This window comes from Callorhinus ursinus, unplaced genomic scaffold (genome assembly GCF_003265705.2).
Source record: "Callorhinus ursinus isolate GAN/ISIS: 27379988/994484 unplaced genomic scaffold, GSC_fseal_2.0 scaffold76, whole genome shotgun sequence".
Lineage (NCBI taxonomy): Eukaryota > Metazoa > Chordata > Mammalia > Carnivora > Otariidae > Callorhinus > Callorhinus ursinus.
In genome coordinates, this window is record NW_027397138.1 from 576,046 (window position 1) to 597,572 (window position 21,527).

At 37.1% G+C, this 21,527-nt stretch overlaps 1 protein-coding gene across 7 annotated transcripts in view; it reads left to right on the forward strand.

Annotated features, from left to right (window-relative positions):
• Nucleotides 1-21,527, forward strand: part of MTMR2 (myotubularin related protein 2) — a 114,557-nt gene that overhangs the window by 59,913 nt on the left and 33,117 nt on the right. For 5 of the 7 annotated variants that reach the window (XM_025893422.2, XM_025893423.2, XM_073887130.1 and 2 more), the window contains 5 exons: nucleotides 7,433-7,508; nucleotides 10,939-11,033; nucleotides 11,189-11,299; nucleotides 14,243-14,344; nucleotides 15,472-15,555. In XM_025893422.2, coding sequence (XP_025749207.1) covers nucleotides 7,433-7,508; nucleotides 10,939-11,033; nucleotides 11,189-11,299; nucleotides 14,243-14,344; nucleotides 15,472-15,555 — 468 coding nt within the window. Of the gene's footprint in view, nucleotides 1-2,499; nucleotides 2,624-7,432; nucleotides 7,509-8,614; nucleotides 8,700-10,938; nucleotides 11,034-11,188; nucleotides 11,300-14,242; nucleotides 14,345-15,471; nucleotides 15,556-21,527 lie in introns of those variants that run through there. The other 2 variants (XM_073887132.1, XM_073887131.1) reach the window with 2 other exon arrangements.

Below are 21,527 nucleotides of genomic sequence, written 5' to 3' on the forward strand. Positions count from 1 at the left end.
TATATATATGTGGGTTTATTTCTGGTGCTCTGTATTCCGTTCCACTGATCTTCATGTCTGTTTTTATGCCAGTACTATAATGTTTTGATTCCTATGGCTTTGTAATACAGTTTGAAATCAAGAAGTTTACCCTCTAGTTTTGTTCTTTTTCAAGATCGCTTTGGCTGTTTGGGATCTTTTGTGGTTCCATGTAAATTTTAGGATTTTTTTGTTCTATTTCTGTGAAAAATGTCATTGGGATTTTGATAGAGATTGCACTGAACCTTTTATGTTTTTGATGCTGTACTTTACCTCTTTTTTATATTGTGTATTCATGAAATTATACTGGCTACAGTTATTTTTAATATTCTTTTTTTTAAAGATTTTATTTATTTATTTGAGAGAGAGAATGAGAGAGAGAGAGAGAGCATGAGGGGGGGAGGGTCAGAGGGAGAAGCAGACTCCCGCTGAGCAGGGAGCCCGATGTGGGACTCGATCCTGGGACTCCAGGATCATGACCTGAGCTGAAGGCAGTCGCTTAACCAACTGAGCCACCCAGGCACCCTAATATTCTTTTCTTTTAACCTTTATAATATAGTTAAGAGTTTAACATACTATCCTATTACAGAATCAGTTTTCTGAATCTGACGATATATTTACCTTTACCAATGAGATGTATATTTTCATATGTTTTTATGTTTCTATTGGTATTTTTTAAATTTCAGTTTGAGGAACTCCTTTCGGCATTTTTTGCAAGGCAGACCTAGTGGAGATGAACTCTCTCAGCATTTGTTTTTCTGGGAAAGTCTTTATTGTTTCTTCAATCCTATCCTTCTGAAGGATGCCTTTGCTGGATATAATATTCATGGCTGGCAGTTTTTTTCCTTTTATTACTTTGAATATATCATTTCATTCTCTCCTGGCTAGATTACTGCTGAAAAATCTGCCGAGAGCCTGATGTTGGGGGTTCCTTTGTACTCACTGTAGGTGAGGAGGGTTTGGTACTTGGGATGTTGAGGGTTCCTGTGGCTCAAGAGGAGGGCATCTTTGGGTGAGGTTTTCCCAGTGACTCATGGGGGGGCTTCCTATTGGAGTACACAATGAAGAACAGCATCCCTTTCATGCCCTCTGAAATTCTTACCTGTCTCTTTCCTGAGCTCCTCCTTTCCCCCTGTCTTGGAGCTCTTGTGTTACTACTTTGGGTGCTGTGGACGAGAGGTGGATTTCTTTAGCTGGGCACTGACTCACTGCTCTCCCCTTTTCCCCATGGGAGGGACTGCCACCCTGCTTTCTTTCTGAGCTGTGGAACCTCCTGAGGAGGGGTGATGCTGGCAAAGCTCCTCTTACCCACTCTCATGTGTCCAGACTTTTTTTTTCTTCCTTCCAGTGGCGTGCTGGAACTTCTCCTTTAGAAACCTGGACTTCTGTAAAGGCTTGCTCATCCATGGGGATCTGCCCAAGTTAGTGTTTTCCAGGTATTGCAGCCAAGAAGGTTTGGAGGCCGTTCACAGGCTCCTGCTGTTTGCATAGCCCGTACGTGGTTCTGTCTGCCTGTTACCTGCTGCACAAGTGGGTGAGGCTCCTCCTGGGTCCCTTGATTCCAGAGCTCCCATGGAGGCACTTTGGGTCATGGATAGGTGCCAAATTTTAGATGTGAAGGGGCAACAAAAATGAGGGCCATCTTAGAGTGCCATGATGTTGACATCACTCTTTTGGCTGCTTTCCTCGAAATGGTAAGATGCTTGTTATTTTGTAGCTAAATTTTCAGGGGTGTGAGAGATTTATGATACGAGGTCTCAAATATTAATTCCTGTCTATTTTAGAGCGGAGGACAAAACACCATGTGATTAGGCCATTGTGGAAAGAGACAGTAAAAACTTACCTTGATGCTACTAAGTGAATAATAAGTATGTTTTGCATTTTAATAGCACCTTGCAAAGGCCTTTATGATGCAGCTATCTCGTTTCATATTCACAAACCTGTAAGGTAGCTCTTGATAATATAAATGCTGAAACTAAGATTCAGAGAATTTAGTATGGTAGCAGTAAATGGATTTTTGGGGGGGCAGGAGGGTTGTTAAGATGTAAAACTTAAGTCTTTGCTATACATCACAGATTTCTTATATAGAACTTTTAATTTTGATTTCCCCTTTTCAGCTTAATTATTGCCTCAGGTAATTTTTTTTCTTTTTTAAAAGCAGGACTTGTGGGTTAGATTTTTGGTGACTTAGCATATCTGAGAATAACTTCCTGTTGCCATCAAACATGTCAGAGAGGTCACAGCATTTTCTTTCAAAGATTTGGTAACATTTCGTTACTGTTTTCTAGAATGTAGTTTTACACACAGATTGAAGCTGGCCGGATCTTGTTTTTGTACACAACTACCCCCAAACCTCTCTCTTTTGGCCTATATTCTGATGGGTTGTCTTTTAATTCTTCCAATTAAAAAAATTTGCTGCGATTCACCTAGATATATCTGTGTTCATTGATTTTTTTTTTAGGGGGGGAGAGGCAGAGGAGGAGGGAGAGAAAGAATCTTAAACAGGCTCCATACTTAGCCTGATGTGGGGCTCCATCTCACAACCCTGAGATCATAACCTGAGCTGAAGTCAAGAGTCGGATGCTTAACAGACTAAGCCACCCAGGTGCTCCTCTGTTCATTGATTTTTTTTTTTTAAAGATTTATTTATTTATTTATTTGTCAGAGAGAGAGAGAGAGAGAGAGAGAGAGAGCCAGTACACTTGAGCATGAATGGGGGCAGGGAGGGGTGGCTGGCAGGCAGAGGGAGAAGCAGGCTCCCCACTGAGCAAAGAGCCCTATGTGGGACTCGATCCCAGGATCCTGAGATCATGCCCTGAGTCAAAGGCAGATGCTTAACCGACTGAGCCACCCACACATCCTGTTCATTTTTATGTGGAACGTGGCAAACTGTTTTGATCAAACTTAGAAAATCTTTATTCATTTCAAAAGCATGTTCTCAGTTGTGTCTTGGATTATTGCTCCTATTTTGTTTCGATTTTTTTTCTTTTGGGAAATAGAAGTCTTATTGGTTTTTTATCATCTTCCTTCATGTTTTTTTTTTTTTTTTAAGATTTTATTTATTTATTTGACAGAGAGAGACACAGCAAGAGAGGGAACACAAGCAGGGGGAGGGGGAGAGGGAGAAGCAGGCTTCCTGCAGAGCAGGGAGCCCGATGCGGGCTCCATCCCAGGACCCTGGGATCATGACCTGAGCCGAAGGCAGACACTTAACGACTGAGCCACCCAGGCACCCCTTCCTTCATGGTTTTTATCTCTGTTTTTTCCTACAAATTCTTAGAGCAGTTTTCATGTTTGCCTTCAACATAAATGCTGTTTTCTGAATAATCAATTCAGTTCTTTATTATTTCCAACACAAATTTTGTTGCTACATGTTTAATTTTTGCAGTCATTCTTTATGTTACCCATTTTTCTTAGTCTCACTGTGTCTGTCCTTATGACTTTATGTTTTTATTTCTTAGGGAATATGGTTGATTTCCTTTTGGGTATACCAAATAGCTGATAAATGTTTCTACTAATGCCTATAGAGAATTCTTTTCAGAAGACTGCTTTTTTGTTGAGCCTCAGGCTGATACCTCCTTTTCCTTGTCAAATAATCTTTTTTTTTGTAGGCCCTGTTTTTTCTCTTCTATATGAGGATAGATTTGTTCATAGTCAGCGTTTGCCAACAAAGGATCTGGATTGCCCTTTGCCCTGCTCTATTCACTCTTTTGAATTCCTTTTTATATCTTCAGTTCTGAAGTGAGTTGTTTATGTATATCCGCTAGTGTGTGTCTGTTGTTAAAAGTCTGCCATCTGGGGCAGCTTTTCTGGGCAGATATGGGATCTTGACTGGCTTCTCTTCATTGCCTTGCTCTCTGACATTCTGGTCAGAGCAAGTATAAGAGAACATATGGCTCTCAACGTGCACGACTTGCTTGAGTCTCCCTTTTTTTTCACTTTACAAAGCTTTACTTACGAAGATTACTCCTCCCGTACTACCATGTGTTTGTGCCAGAACTGCCTTCCTCTCTGTTCCTGTATTACAGCACACACTTTCTGGGCTTTGTAGTTTTCTTCTGAGTGTAGGGATGTAGAAAGACAATAAGTCCTGGGGAACAACACTGTAGTGGCTATAAGGATGTATACCTGTGCAGTGTAGGAACTCCCGCGGCCTTGTAAGGGACAGGATCTTTGTATTTCCAAGTCAGGTGGTAGATGATAGGCAAAGGATAAAACATTTTATTTTATTTATTTTTTAAAGATTTTATTTATTTGGGAGAGAGAGTGTATGCATGTGGAGGGGGAGGGCAGAGGGAGAAGCAGACTCCGCGCTGAGCAGGGAACCTGATGTGGGACTCAGTCCCAGGACCCTGGGATCATGACCTGAGACGAAGACAGATGCCTAATTGACTGAGCCACCCAGGCGTCTCAGGATAAAGCATTTTAGGTGATTTTTCACATGTGTAGCATGTTTGATTTTTGTTCTTTGTGTACTATGTTAGTTATTTGTATTTTTCAATCTAATTCTTTTGTTTTCATAATTAGAAATTTTTACCAGATTCTAGTCATCAGTTGTTAGTCTGAATTTTTATTATTGTGATCAATAGAAAACATTAAGTATATATTATGTGACAACACTGGTATAAATGCTTTAAATGTATTAACTCATTTAACACTTCTGTGGGGTAGTATGATTATTACCATTTTATAGAGGCATAATGAAGTTGAGCACTCTACCCAAGAGCACTTAGCGTGTGGCACAGTCAGGATTTGAACCCAGGAAAGGTCTATATATTTGCATATTGTAAGTTTGTATCCTGTTTTTCTGCATCTTTATAGGCTCATCCTTCCTCCTTCTCTCCCTCCCTCCTTCTGCTCTCTTTCTTCTGTGACTTCATAAAAGGCTATGTCGTGAACTGGCAACTAGATGCCATTCAAAAATATGAATGAGTTTTAGAATGCGGAATATAAAAAATTATATGTGTGTGTATGTTTTAGATCTTTAGGTATTGTGTTAAGGTTACTTTATGAAACAAATAGTTAAACTTTCAAAAGTATGATATAATTTGTTTAGATTGCAAGCTTATTGAACAGAATTAATTTGTTCTTTGTAGTTCTTAGTTTATTGGCCTTAGGTAAACATTGGGCTATGGCAATAATGTCTAACTGTTTTGTCTAATCCTCCTAAGCACCTAACTTAAAGTAAAGAATGACTTAATTATCAAGAAGAATTAGATTCGGGGTGCCTGGGTGGCTCATTAGGCTAAGTGTCTGCCTTCGGCTCAGGTCATGATCCCAGAGTCCTGGGATCGAGCCCTGCATCAGGCTTCCTGCTCAGTGGGGAGTCTGCTTCTCCCTCTTGTGCTCTCTCTCTCTCTCTGTCAAATAAATAAATAAAATCTTCAAGAAAAAAAAAGAATTAGATTCATTAGATTAGTATTGCCCAATATGGACACCACTAGAAATATGGCTGTTGAGCACTTGAAATGTGGCTGGTCTAGATTGAAATATGCTGTAAGTAGAAAATACACTCTGGGTTTCAAAAGCTTAGTATGAATAAAAGATTATAAAATATCTCCTTAATACTTTAAAAATACTACATGTTGAAATCACAATATTTTTTATTTATTTATTGGATTAAGTAAAATAGAATCAGTTTTGCATGTTCCTTTTTACTTTAATGTGACTACTAGAAAATTAAAAGTTATGTATATGGCTTGTGTTATATTTCTGTTTGGTATTCTGAAGTGTATAAGATATGATACCTCTTCTCTCAGAGTTTGGTAGCAAGAAAACAGATAAGCAGAGTGGTGTGGTAAGTGCTAGATAGGAGCTCATGCAGAAGACACCTCTAACCGAGTTTGAGGGCCTGCAGAAGGTGACCTTTAAAGCAGCAGTGGTTTTTTTCTTCCTTTTGACCTTCTTTTGAAGACTCTAAGTCTACTTTTTGGATTGAAGGAAATGAGAGTCAAAAGCTGCTTAAAAAACTGAGCATCTTTTTTCTAGTGGTATTGGTTCTCAGTCTACTGAAACGAGTCAAGGTTGAAGCAGAAGGCCCGAGTCTGCACGGACACCACTGCTCCGCCTTCCCCCAAAACTGGCTTAGACAACCAAATAGATGCTGGTGTCCTTTGCTAAGTATGGAACACAGGTTAATTTGAGATCTGTTGAGTTCAGGGTGTCTGGGGGACATCTGATTGGGGAGGAACATTTGTAGTGGGATGAATGGAACCTATAGGGAGTCCAAGAAAACTCTTGGTTGGCAGCATGGATAGTTAGGTGAAGTCATAGATAAGGTATGAGATATCAGGAAGTGAGTAAAGTGAGATATGGACAAACCGCTGGGGAACGGGGGAGGTTGAGGAAAGGGAATTAAAGGTCATTGAAAAAGAATGGTCAGAGAAGGAAGAGTTTAACAGGACAGTATGTTTTCAAGAAGCAGGCAAGTGTAGGCAGTGTCGAATGTCGTTAAGAGATAAAAATAAAGACTGAGAAATGTTCATTATCTTTAATAATGAGGAGGTGATTGGGAAGAAAAGTGGGTTCCCTAGAATGATTGGGTTTGGTGGCAAAGCCAGATAGCAGAATGTTGAGGAATTAATGGGAGCTAAAAAAATCGGAGACAATGAAGATTATTGTTTGGTAGTGAAAGGGGCAGAGGTGGGGAGGCTCATGGTAGCTAGGGGGACGTATTTATATTTAGCATATGACAACTGTGTGTGTGTGTGTGTGTGTGTGTGTGTGTGTGTGTGTGTGTGTGTTGTTTGGGTTGTAAATCCATTATACAACCATGTTTCTGTATCTGTACATTCTTGGAATCCAGTGTAGCGTCCTTTGTAAGGTAACTATTCAGTAACAGTTGTTGATCATGATTTTAATCTATTTAATATCTCTTTTTCAACAAGATATTTTATCACCATCATTTGCAAATTCTCTAAACATTAAATGTACATAAGAGTTTGATTTTATCCTGGCTTAAATGCACTAAGGCCCCTGGGCATGGCTTAATGGAAAGAACATGGGCTTTTCAGTCCACTAAATTGTAATTCATACGTAGATTCTGACTTGTTAGCTTTGTGATCTTGAACAAATCAATTGTCACTTCTGACCTGTTTTTCTTCATTTAGGAAATGAGGATAATAACACCTACCCTTTATAGGGCTGTTGTGGGATTCACTGAGAACATGTCAGGTGTTTTGTACGGTACCCTACACGAAGTAGGCACTCGTAAATGCTGGGTAGAAAAACAGCAACTTCACGTGTTACACATACCAACACCACAGTTTCTATAGTTTGATTTAAAGTAGTATGTGTGATATAATGTTATAACTTTAAATAAGAGCAAGCATGCTCAATTGCAATTGGAGTGAAAAAGTAGCCTTTGAATAAAACGTGTTTCTTTTCTTGCTCCCTCCTCCCCTTTCCAATCCAGGTCCTGAGGGAATCTAACAAATTAGCAGAAATGGAAGAACCACCCTTGCTTCCAGGAGAAAATATTAAAGACATGGGTCTGTAATGGCATTTTTTGTTGAATTTCCTTCTCCTTTCTGAGTGCACAGACTATTCAGTACTCTCAATGTACAGAGAACAGGTTGAGACACCCCCTGTCTGGCAGCACTCATTACTGCCACCCTTCCCGACATGTGGTGTGTCCTCTATGCCTAGATCCACTACACCTGCTGGTTATGTTTGTAGTTGGACTATAGGGAAACATGCAAATTGAATTATATATGCTGCTGCTTCTCTGGTTTGCTTTACATTCATTGGAAGTAGGGGGCTTTTTTTTTTTTTCTAACTGTTGATGAATTTTCAAGAGAGTATTTCATTATTTTGAATGACTGCAGTAAGATATTGGTTTGTCTAGATAAAGCATTGGATTGTCACTTTGTGCGAGTAATTTTTCTTAAAACACATTCTTTCTTTCTGTTTATTTTTTCTACTTTGAATAAATTTGTGTCAATTTTTGGATAAAGATATTTCATCTCCATTGCAAAGCAAGCTGTTTGCATGTAGGCGCTTTTCTTTTGCAGCCTAAAGAACTAAGCATTAACTTATTGTATGGACTGGCAACAAGCATTTAAGATATATATATATTTTTTGTCCTCATGCTTTTACTTTATTAAATCTGTGTGGTAGTCTACAAAATACCATAGCTTTTGAGGAATAAAGTAATGTATTAGGAGAATAAAATAAATGGTTTCTTAGCCAAAGAAATACCACCTTTCGTTTTATTGTCAATTTACAACATGTGGTAGAAGAGGAACCAGGGAGGGAAACTGAGGAGTGAAGAGAGTATGATACAGTCTGAAGTAGAGAGAGCCAGACTGCATACTGACCTTTGTCTAGGTAGGTCCTTTACTCCTGCACTCCTGGATCTTGGATTCGGTTCTTCCTGTGCATTGAGCGCCATCTCACCGTCTCTGCCCATCTAATGGATACCTGCCATGGGGGCACAACTCACATGCCTCTGTTCCTTGAACCTTTTCTGATCCCACAGCGGGGTGGACTTCCCCTTCACTGTATTACTTAGCATATGTTTTAGTGCCTCTCTTTCTGTACAGATTGCTTGCTCTCGTTTATTACATTTGTTTGTATATATTTTATATCCTTACAGATATGTATTTTCAAGGTCATTTTAGTCTACCTCACAGAAAATATTATGGCTTCTTCCCCTGTGAACTCAATGAAAATTTGAGAGGGTTAGTAAATCTAAGCTCTTTTGGTACCACTAGGCAGTATCAGTATTGCAAAATTTAGAGGAATACCTAATATATTAAATATTCTGATTCAAAATTATCTATCTAGACTTGATTATATGCAAAAATGACATTGAACATAAAGTGTAAGGCTAGAATAACCTAGAATATGTTAATTCCTCTAGAAAAGACATTTGATTTTTAGTTGGCCTAATGTTAATCTTCATTTTAGTTTTTTAAAAGTTAGAGTAGTGCTGGGAACATCAACAGCATGCTTTAAGGAAGTAACAGTCTCAGAGTACTGTGGCCTGGGCATATCAGAAGTAGAGATAGCCCCAGACTCCAGTATTTCCACCTTTTAACACAGGAGTCGGATGGTGTTCGTGGCTTAGCTTTGCATGACGTGGTGGAAAGAGATTTGAATTTGTAGTCAGATGAACTGCTTTCAAGTCTTAATCTTAGCAGTTCCTGGTTCTGAAATATGAGGCTATTCATTATACTTCTCTGAGCCCTGGTATTCTCATCTAAAATTTTCAGATGTAATTATAGGTCTTATATACAAGGTTTGTTATGAAGGTTAAAGGAGGTACTCAGGTGAAAATTACCTTATAAACTCTGAAGTGCAAGGCCATCAGTGCTGGTTGTTACTACTGTCTTTTGCTCGGATATGGTTCCTGGTCATAATCTCTCGTCTACTTGGTGCAAACCCTGCTAAGCACAAATTCTCTCTTCAGTGTGATTTGGCCGCCACCAGACTGAGAAGGAAGGATAAAGGGAGCAGAACAAATGATCAATGATAAGAGTAACGTAGCTATAAACCCTTATGTAGGTACAGTGCTTTCAGTTTTGGAAGCACTTGCATGACTATTATCTCATGATTTTAGAATAAAAGGTAAGATGAAACAAAAACATGGGACTAAGAGGTTCATATCTTGTGGCAGCATATAGACTGATGAGGTTGATTTTCTTGTGTGAGTAAGAAAACTGGCTCTGAAAAGAATCCAGAAGTGTTTTAGCAGCATTGACTAAAGCTTTTCTACTTGAGGCAAAAATTTATAAGGGCAAGAAAGTGTATGCGAGGCAAGTTTATGTATCTTTCCATAATGATGGGTTTATTTAATTTTAAAAGCATCCCTCTAAATGAAACATGCATTGGAAACAACGATTTAAAAAATGTAGCTCATACTTGAACATTCCTGAGGGAACTATTTTGAAGGTTAGAAATGTTTGTTATAAGATCAGTCTCATTTCAGATTCCATACAAAGCGTTCAGTCCTTCAAAGTGGTGAGTAAAAAGCAAAGTCAGGAAGCTGTAATACCTTATTAAATGTATTTTATGTCACTGCATTTTCCCAGAAGCCCCTTGGAAAGTTCTTAGCAATTTATTGCTCCTAGTTGTGCCTTACTTTCTGGAGTGGTGAAGATATTCCTTTATTTGCTCATTTGCTGCTATAATGATATACCAGGGATTTATAAATATTTTAAGATGTAAAAAAGTTTGTAGTGGGCATTATGAACTCTACCATATTAAATACTATTTTGAGCTAGTGGTAGCTGAGTTATCCTGCTTCATTAATGAATGTTTTAAAAAGCATTATACTGTGTAGATTCATCATTTATCATTTAATAGAACAATGCTTGGGATTGTTTCTCTACAAAGTTTGACATCAGTTGCTTGGTCAGGAATATAAAGTCCTCTTATTTTACTATTCCCTTTCTAAGAAATTATATTTTGTATCCATTGCATTTCTCTTACACTGTTTTCCCCGGAAGTATAATCAGGTCAGGAGTTTCTGATATATATTTCAGATATATTTTTAGAGGAATGTTGACAAATTAGACTGACCAGAAGACAACCAGCAGATTGGTGAGGTGATCTAGAAACTGTGATGACTGGTGACTGTGGCTTGTGACATCTGCAGTTGTTAACCACCATTACTCCTACCCTTCCACCCGCTACTCCAGCTTCCACACGCATTTTATCCAGCAGGGATAGTGGCTAGTCTTGTCTCCTGTCTGAGGGTTGGGGTTATCTCTACCTCTTCAGCCCTTCCCAGATTTCTGCATGGTTGGAAGCCTGCATTTGGCTTCTGAGTTCTGTTGGAACACGGATTCTGTGATTTTTTGAGCATAGGTTAGAACAGCAGTCAGAATTTTAGTAAATTTCACCTGTGAAAAGACAAGAGTGCAGTTTTTAGTCGTGCATGATGTATAGTAAACTGTGGACTCTTTGCTTTTGCAGCCAAAGATGTAACTTATATATGTCCATTCACTGGTGCTGTCCGAGGAACTCTGACTGTCACGAATTACAGGTTATATTTTAAAAGCATGGAACGGGTAAGACTTGTTGGATTAGATTTTTATATGTGCATCTGTATGTTCTTTGCAGTTTTGTTCATTTTTGATCATTTTCAATGCAGGCATTTCTAATTAAGATAATTGTACAGTGTCAATTGCTCAGTTTTAATTGTTTTTTTCTTTCCTTCCTTTAGGATCCCCCATTTGTTTTAGATGCCTCTCTTGGTGTGATAAGTAGAGTAGAAAAAATTGGTGGTGCTTCTAGTCGAGGTGAAAATTCTTATGGACTAGAAACTGTGTGTAAGGTAAACGTTATATTTATGCAATTTTATTTGGTTTGAAAAGCTTTCTATTAAGTAGAGCCTGTGTGTAGAAACTGGTTTCCAAACTGTCAAGCACATTTCATACTGGAACATCATTCTAGAAGACAACAACAACATTTAGGAGTAATAAAAGGTGATCTATCATGAATTAGGCTTGAATTCTTTTGGACCCAGTACAAGGCACTTTGACATTGATTATTTCATGTTGAGCCTCAAAATATCTGAAGTAGGCATGATAGACATTATTACCTTTAATTTACAAATTAGAAACATAAGGCTGGGCAGTTAAGGCATAGGACTTTATAGTGGAAGAACTGGCTCTGATAAATTCATCAGTGCCTGTTTCCTATTTCTAGTTCTTTTAATTTTTCTGCTTCCTGAAACAGTGGTGTGGAAAACTTGACATTGTAGACCTTCCCTATTTTCTTACCTAACTCCTGTTCTTTTTTTTCTCATGATCAGCTCCATTTAATTTTCCTCCCCATATTTGTTTGCCATGAATATTCTTTAACTCAAAGAATTTACCTGTTGTACTTTTTAAGAAAATTTTAATTCCAGTGTAGTTAATATACAGTGTTATTTTAGTTTCAGGTGGACAGTATAGTGATCAACAGTTCCATATGTTACTCAGTTCTCTTAATCTCTTAATTAAGTGTACTCTCAATCCCCTTCACCTATTTCACCCATCCCCCCACCAACCTCCTCTCTGGTACCCAGTGATTCTCTATAGTCGAGAACCTGTTTCTTGGTTTGTCTCTCTCTCTTTTTTTTGTTCATTTGTTTTGTTTCTTAAATTCCACATATGAGTGAAGTCATATGTTATTTGTCTTTCTCTGACTAGATTATTTCACTTAGTGTTATACTCTCTAACTCCATCCATGTCATTGCAAATGGCAAGATTTCATTCTTTTTATGCTTGAGTAGTGTACCATTCTATACATATGTATATAAAATCTTCTTTATCCATTCATTTACTGGTGGACACTTGGGCTGCTTCCATAGTTTGGCTATTGCAAATAATGCTGCAGTAAACATAGGGATGCATGTATCCGTTTGAATTAGTGTTTTTCTATTCTTTGGGTAAATACCCAGTAATGTGATTACTGCATTGGAGGGTAGTTCTATTATTAATTTTTTGAGGAACCTCCATACTGTTTTCCACAGTGGTTGTACCATTTTGCATTCCCACCAAGAGTGCATGAGGGTTTCTTTTTCTCCACATCCTTACCAACACTTGTTTCTTGAGTTTTTGATTTTAGCCATTCTGATAGGTGTGAGGAGAGATCCCATTGTGGTTTTGCTTTGATAATGTCTAACTGGTATTCCTTAAATGTGTTGATACTTGAAGGAAACTTAAGATTTTTACACTTTCATCATTCTCTTCAGTCATAGATATTTCATACCTGGTGCCACTTCAGTAGGTAGCTGTTCTCCTTGTGGCCTAATTAACACCTGTGCACATTTCAATTCTAGATCACCCTATTTTTTTTCCTGCTGTTCCGCCGGTGCCAAAAGTAAAAGCAACAGCACATGCCTAACTTTCAAATTACTTTCTTATGCTAATCTTAGAAGTTCTATAAATCTAGTAATAAAGGTAATGACTTAGTAGTTATTTTTATGTGTTTTCCTTCATAGTCAGAAGGGTGTAATAGCTGTCAACCATGTGTCGAGCACATTGTCTCCTGATCACTTTTCTGTAACCTAATAGTAAATAGAGCGTAGAATATAAGAGGACATGAAAGAGGGAGACTTTGGAATCTTAATCATTTTAAATATAATTTTTTCCATGGAACAAGACAATTATCGACAAACCCAAACATTTGTAGGGCCCTGTCTGTGGTACTTTTAGATAACTGGGTGATTAACAGAGTGATTATGAATATCTCTACTAGTTGTAAAGATATTTACTGAGGGAAAAACAAGGTATCAACTTAGGTTTCCCCACATGTTTGTTTTAAAATAAGATAAAGCTAGCATCCTAGTTTTGGATCAGCTTTGTGATAAAATGTCCTACTTGTTCATGTACTGCAGGTGCATTAAAGTGCAGTGTTCCTGTATTCAGTTTTACAGAACGGGGTATAATAAAGCTATTTTGAATTCTGTTTAGATTAAAACACTTAGATAAGATGGGTAGTCTTGAAATTATCCTTAATCCCCAAGTTTTTCTTAGTGCAGTTAAGATGTCAGTAAACCAGAACATGAATATCTACATTGATCCTGAGCATAGAGAATTGCTTGAGGACAAGTAACAAAAGGGAGCCTGGGGCTTTAGATCTGACTGTAGAGCCAGGATGATATCAACCAAATATTTCAGAGTTTATCTGCCAGGAGATGTTTGAAGAACTTGGACATGGAGGAAGAGTAAGAGATTTAAGCAGAGTTTGATTCTATCAGTCTAGTAGCAGGAAACTTATGAAGATCCAAAGAAAATGAGCCCTGGGAAGGGATCATAAGTAGGAAAGTTATCACCAGGCATAATAGGACCAAAGACACTTATGAAATATAACAAGAGCTAATCAGGTTTTTTAATAGGGAAATTCATGACAAAAAATGGGCTTTCACAGGGAAAGGACATACACTAAATTGTGTATCAGTCATGATAGTGAGCTTCAGATACAGTATCTCTTATCTCTAGTGCCTGCTCAGATGGTGTCTCCTTTACTGGCCTATCTTGAGTAAATAAGCAGAAATAAAATTTCTGTCCTCTGAATTTTGCCTTGTATTAGAGTGCTTTGTGGGTTTTTTTTTTTTTTAATTTCTTTCAATAGGCATTGTGATTTCCCTGCCTCCAGGAGCTGTTGTCTTATTTTTGTATCCCACATTCACAGATCTTAACATTTTACAAGATAGTTCCAAGTTACCTTTTGTGTTCATTAAATAAAAGGTGAACAGGGATCGATGACTTGGATCCTAAATCTCTTCCAGGATATTCGGAATTTACGGTTTGCTCATAAACCTGAGGGGCGAACAAGAAGATCCATTTTTGAGAATCTAATGAAATATGCATTTCCTGTCTCTAATAACCTGGTAAGAAGTTTTTATCTTTGAAAAATGTGTATTGTAAATTTTGGCGTAGTATAAAGAAACTTGTATAGGCTACCTAGAACCTACATTTGTGATCCTACTTTGCCATTAAACCAGATGCATAATTTAGGTTTAATCTAATCTCTTGGAGCAGTTTCTTTTAGGTATGAGATGAGAAGGACTGGACTAGCTGATTTCTGAGGTCCATTCCTGCTCGTTGACATTCTATAATTATATGATCTTTCTATAGGAGGCGTTCCCATGATGAAAAGCTATCTGTGGTCTTCATTAGGATTTGAAATCTCCTTTTTATTTTTTTTAAAGATTTTATTTATTTATTTGCAATCTTTTTAATTAGGAGCTGAGAGTTAAGTCTAGCAATTTTAGGAGGAAAGAGTGGGCAAATACTTAGCTGAGTTCCTGCTATCTGCTAGTAATGGTGTTTCCTCATTAACATCACGTAATCTAACCTCCACATTAGCCCCGTGGTGGTAAATTTTATTTATCCCTATTTTAGAGTTGAAACCAGGGGCAGGTAAGCAATTAATGTGGGCACAGCTAGTAGGGAGTAAAATTTGTAATTAGTACTGGTTTTTTGACTCTTGTTTGAATGTTTTTCATCATAGTTTTTCCTGTCATTCTGTCTACGTAAATGATAAACTAGATTTTCTTCTTTGGTATACTGATCGCATGCCAAAAAAATAACATGTTTATTCAGTATGTTTTAGAAAATGTAGCATTAACGTCAGCTGCTTAACTGCTGACATCTGTGACGTCAAGCTACTTAATTATGTCAGAAGATGTCTTTTGTTATGTAAAGCCTTTGATTATTTAGAAGAAACCTAAACAGCTTGTATCTGAAGGAAATATGGAGATATGTTAGCATTTGATACGTCTTGGTGGTAGGCCTCTGTGCTTTTCTATGTGTTTGAAAAATATGAAAAAAACAATACGTTTTCAAAATTCTAAAACAAGAGCCAAAACAGCAATATAAAGAAAAAAAGACACCACTACAAAATATCCTTGCGGATAAATAAATGAAAACTTTGGGTATGCTAAGGATTCATTTCTGATTCATGACCTCCTGAAATGTCATTTTGTAGCTATTAACTCTGTTTACTGTTCTGTAGCCTCTTTTTGCTTTTGAATACAAAGAAGTATTCCCTGAAAACGGGTGGAAGCTATATGACTCTCTTTTAGAGTATAGAAGACAGGTAAGTACTTTTGTTCTTTCAGTTTTAATAATACAACAAAAAACTTAAGGGTAGAAGTATATAGTTTTACATAGTTGTGTGGGTTTTGTTGTTTTAATGAAGGCTAATCCTGATTTCTTGTCTACCTTCAGTTTCTTTAAACTGTTTTGAGACTATGTTAGTGATCTTTTATGAATCTTTACTTATCTAAGAGCTAACAAGTAAACTAGCTTATTAAAAATGTTTAATAATAAAAATTAAATGGTAAATATATTTACATTTTAATATGCTTATATACCATTCAACATTATTCACTCACCATTTTCTCTTTTGGATATCCTATAATATAATTCTGAAAAAATTTCATAGTAGTTCTGCTTATAACTTAGCTCCCCATGAAATTTTGAAAGTTTTAGATCTTCATAGAGGACACACATACATAAAATATTAACAAATCAAATCTGATAATATATAAAAGAGATAATACAACATGACTAAGGTGGGTTGGTTTACTATGAGAAAACCTATCAGTGTGATTCACCACAGTAAGAGGTGAAAGCAGAATTCAGTCTGGAAATCTGTGTGACAGTCTGTCATCCTCCCTATTCTCTCTCAGTACACCACTTCCCAGAGCCCTTTACTGAATATTTAAACTCTACCTAAAATAGTCTGTAAGTTTCCGCATGTTCATTCTGCTTTCTTGAGAATTTAAGTTGAGACACATTGATTGTTTCTTTGGTAATCATTAGATTTGAGATCCAGATTATTCTAGAATTCAGATATGAAAATAAGCTGTGATTTTTGTATTTAGATTTCAAACATTGCGTTTAAATTATAGAGCTTCTAATTTACTTAAGTTTGTTTCACAAAGCAAAGAAGAGTAAAAATCCACCACTAGAGAACTAAAGATATCCAAATGGTTTGAAGTTATCGTTTGTTGCTCAGTGGCATCTGGCCAGTAAAACTGAAAATTTCTTCTTCAGTTATAAAGCCATCAGCTTGGCAAAGTATGAAGCAGAATACGCAGTAAGTGAATCAACTAAAAATCAAGAGTCTGTTGCAAGATTTTTGCTAATTCAAAAAGCCGATGTCAGAATTAGGTGGGAAAGCAGTCAGAAAATCTAACAAATGTCCTGAGAATTGTCAAAATGAGGAATATTCTCTAGGAATCTGGGCAAAAATTGCCATCAACATAGAATTTTGGAAAGCAGGTGAGATAAGTGTGTCCAGAGAAAAGAAATAAGTTATTATGGAAAAGAGAATATAAGTTAAAAGAGTAAGTAAACAACTATACCCCTACAGAAGGAGAATTATGAGATTAGGAAATGGGGCTGTCAGAATAGAGCATTGAACTCTATGTGAAATGATACAGATCTTTATGATCTTTGACTTACTGGATGAATTTTTGAGTTTTTTTTCCTGCAGAGCTAGACACTTTTGTCCTCGAGGCAACTAAACTGAAGTGTAGTATAGAGAACACCCTATTTCCTGTGGTTGGAAGACTCAGGTTTGGGGGTTGATTTTGATGTATATTAAGTTTATTACAGGAGAAAATGAAGATAATCTTTTAATATAAACCTTAAGACTAAAGATAACACATCAGAGTATTCTTTTTTTTCTTTTCCATTAAAAAAAATTAAAAGTGGTTACACTTGCCTTCTGTATAAAATTCAGAAGTTGAATTTGAATTGAAAGGTCGGTTTCCCTTCCAGGACAACCTTGTCCCCCAGCCACCCCAGTTCCTTTCCTTTTAGGAAATAATGTTGCTGGTTACCTATGTATGCTTTCAGAGATTTTATGCCTTCTTTTTCATTTAGTGTATTCGGGAGGATACATACCATCTCAGAACATACAGACCTGCCTATTTTTTTCTTTAAAGTTGAGGTATAATTCACATACCATAAAATGTACCACTTTAACGTACAGTCCACTGGCTTTTAACATATGCACAAAGTTGTGCATCTGTTACCACAATCAGATTCCCGAGCATTTAGAAGACTGAGTTTGAGTCTTTTCTTCATATCTGTAGCTCTTACTTAGTTCTCAGTCTTAGGTATATGTTCTTGAATGAGTCATTTATGTCACAGTGCTTTTATTTTTTACTTGGTCATAGGAACTGCTTTATAAGAATGTTTGAAGGATTAGTAATATACAGGAAGGTATTTTATTAACCAAAGAAATCTATCCAAGTGATTATTATTGTTTTTATTACTTTGTAAAGCTTTCTAAAAAGAGAAATCATGACTCGTGAGCTTCATTGTGTGTAGCCACTAAAACGCAAAAGGAAAGCCACATTAATTCTGCAGACCTATACATTATAGTGCTGATCATACATTATTTTTAATGGGCAAAATTATTAATAACTATTTAAATTTGTCATGTAAGAGGATGTTTCTTTAATTTACTCTTGATGCATGTAGTGATTATACAGAGGACCCTTGAAATTTGTGGATAAGATCAAGAAAAATCATCAAGTTGCTAACACAGTAAAAGTCAGTCTTAAGGAAATGAACATGGTCTTCTGCAGAAATATTCAATCATAAGGTAGATAGATGTGTTGCTTAACAAATTTGCAGAACACTCAAGTCCAGTCAAGGAAAACAGAATTTATCCTTAGCACTGGAATGTAAATAACTAAGGAAAGCCATGATCCAGTTAATTGGGTTGTAACTTGACTCTGACAAATGGATACATTAACTGAAGGACAGTGATTTGCAGGGCAGTTATAAATATGTATGCCAAAGATCAGTAGTTGTGTCTATAAAGAGTGTATGCTGACTAGTCAACCTCACTTTTCGGTTTGGAAGGCAGTTCCTTTAGTGGAGATAGGTGTATCACCTTATCTAAGTATGGGAATACAGTAGCCATCAGTGCAATTTAAATCAGTGGTTCTACTCCCACTTTGCCAATTTCCTGAAGAATGTGACACAGTCCCACTGGTAATAGTTCTCCCTGGGAGTAATTTTTTAAGGATATGAGAAGGGATTGAGAGATGAGAGTACCTCCCTGGGTTGGGGGTGGTACATTAGGATCTCAGGTGATGTATGCTTCTCCGGTGATCCAGCCATCTTAGCTCTGACTCCATGTTTTCTAAGAAAACCTGAGAAACTAATTTTGCTTCTTATGAAGGCTTCTTTGTGGTTCATTGATTTTTATTCTTTAATCATTCCTTCACTTATCCATCCATCCATCCATCCAATTTATGTAGCACTGCATATACTAGTGGCTGAATCTGTGAAACTGGAAGACATAATCCTGACTTCCAAAGAGCATATATTTAGAGGATTCAAAGAAGTAAACTGATGATTAAAATATACAGTGATGAATACAGTGACTGATAAAGCAGGTACTTCAGTGAAGCCCTTTGGGAACTGAAAGTATTGGTATAGGTTTGACTAAAGTCTTGGGCAGCAAGGAATCAGACTGGGGAAAGCTGGAGTGTGAAGGGCTGGGCCTTGCTAAGTCCCATAAAGGAATTTCTTTCACAGTTTTATTGAGAAATAATTGACGTACATCACTGTATAAGTTTAAGGTACACGGCATGATGGTTTGATTAACATATATTGTGAAATGATTACCAGAATAGATTCAGCTAACATCCATCTTCTCATATAGACAGAATAAAAAGAAAGAAAAAAAGGAAAACATTTTCTCCTTTTGAGGAGAATGCGTAGGATGTACTCTCAGCAGCTTTCCTATGTATCACACAGCAGTGTTAGTTGTAGTCATCATGTTGTACATGACACCCCTAGTACTTATTTCTCTTATAGTGGAACTTTGTGCTTTTGTGCCACCTGGCCACTTTCCTGCAATTTTCCTTCTCCCAACCACAAGTCTGTTCTCTTTTGCGATCATTTTCTGTTTTTTTTTTTTTTTTAACATTCCACGTGTAAGTGAAATCATATAGTATTTGTCTTTTTCTATCTCATTTCCCTTAGCATAATACCCTCAAGGTCCTCCCGTGTTGTTGCAAATGGTAAGCTTTCCTTGCTTTTCACGGCTGAATAATATTTCGTTGTATAAGTATACCTCAACTTCTTTATCCATTCATCCACCAGTGGACACTTATGTCCATGTCTTGGCTATTGTAAATAATGCTGCTATGAATATGGGCGATGCAGGTATCTTTTCCAGTTACTGTTTTCATTTCTTTTGGATATATCTGCAGAAGTAGAATTGTTGGATCATATTGTTGTTCTGTGTTTTATTTTTTTGAGCTTCCTCCATACTGTTTTCCGTAGCAGCTGAATCAGTTTACAACCCCACCAACAGGGTTTTCTTTCTCCACATCCACACCAGCATTTGTCATCTCTTTATTTATTTTTATTGTTATGTTAATCACCATATATTACATCATTTGTTTTGGTGTAGTGTTCCATGATTCATTGTTTGTTCATAACACCCAGTGCTCCATGCAGAATGTGCCCTCTTTAATACCCATCACCAGGCTAACCCATCCCCCTACCCTCCTCCCCTCTAGAAACCTCAGTTTGTTTTTCAGAGTCCATCATCTCTCCTGGTTCGTCTCCCCCTCTGACTTACTCCCCTTCATTCTTCCCCTCCTGCTATCTTCTTCTTTTTCTTTTTTCTTAAAATATGTTGCGTTATTTGTTTCAGAAGTACAGATCTGTGATTCAACAGTTTTTTTTTACTTTGTATTTTATGATGGCCATTCTGACAGGTCTGAGGTGTTATCTCATTGTGGTTTTAATTTGTATTTACCTAATGACTATATTAAGAATCTTTTCATGTGTGTACTGGCCTTTCATATATATATATTTTTAAAGATTTTATTTATTTATTTGACAGAGAGAGACACCGAGAGAGGGAACACAAGGGGGGGGAGTGGGAGAGGGAGAAGCAGGCCTCCCACTGAGCAGGGAGCCCGATGTAGGGCTCGATCCCAGGACCCTGGGATCATGACCTGAGCTGAAGGCAGACGCTTAATGACTGAGCCACCCAGGCGCCCCTTTCATATTTTTTTTTTGAAGAAATGTTCATTCTGGTCCTTTGTCCATTAAAAAAAATTTTTTTTTAATTTGAGTATAGCTGACATACAGTGTTACATTAGTTCCAGGTGTACAACATAGTGATTTGGTTTTTGCTGCTGTATGGCATGAGTTCTTTATATATTTTGGATATTAAGCCCTTATTGGATACACAGTTTACAGATATTTTTTTCCCATTCTATAGGTTGTCTTTTCACTTTGCTGATGATTTCTTGGCTGTGCAGAAACTTTTTAGTTTGATATAGTCCCACTTGTTTTTTCTTTCTTGTGCTTTTGGTGTCATAGCCAAAAAATTGTTGCTAAGATCCATGTCTAGGAACTCTATTCCTGTATTTTCTTCTAAGGCTTTCATGATTTCAGGTATTACATTTAAGTCTTTAATCCATTTTTTTTTTTTTTAAGAGAGGGAGAGTGAGAGAGAGAATCTGAAGCAGGCTCCATGCCCAGCGTTGGTGGCTGACATGGGGCTTAATCTTAAAATCCTGAGATCGTGACCTGAACCAAAATCAAGAGTTGCACACTTAACCGACTGAGCCACCCAGGCGCCCCTAGTCTTTAATCCATTTTAAGTTAATTTTTGTGAGTGGTGTAATACATGGGTCTGAAAAGTTTCATTCTTTTACATATCAATATCCAATTACCAAGCACTGTTTGTTGAAAAGATTGTCTTTTCTCTGTTGAGATTTTTGCTCCCTTATCAAATATTAGTTGACTATCTATCTATGGGTTTATTTCTATCTGTGTGTGGGTTTATTTTTTTCCTTGCTGGGACTTCTAGTATTATGTCGAATAAGAATGGTAAAAGTGGGCACCCTTGTCTCGTTCCTGATCTTAGAGGAAGAGCTTTTAACCTTTCACCATTGAGGATGATTTTAGCTATGGGCTTGTCAAATACAGCCTTTATTATGTTGAGATATGTTCCTCCTATGTCTAATTTGTTAAGAATTTTTATATGGATGTTGAATTCTGTCAGATGCTTTTCCT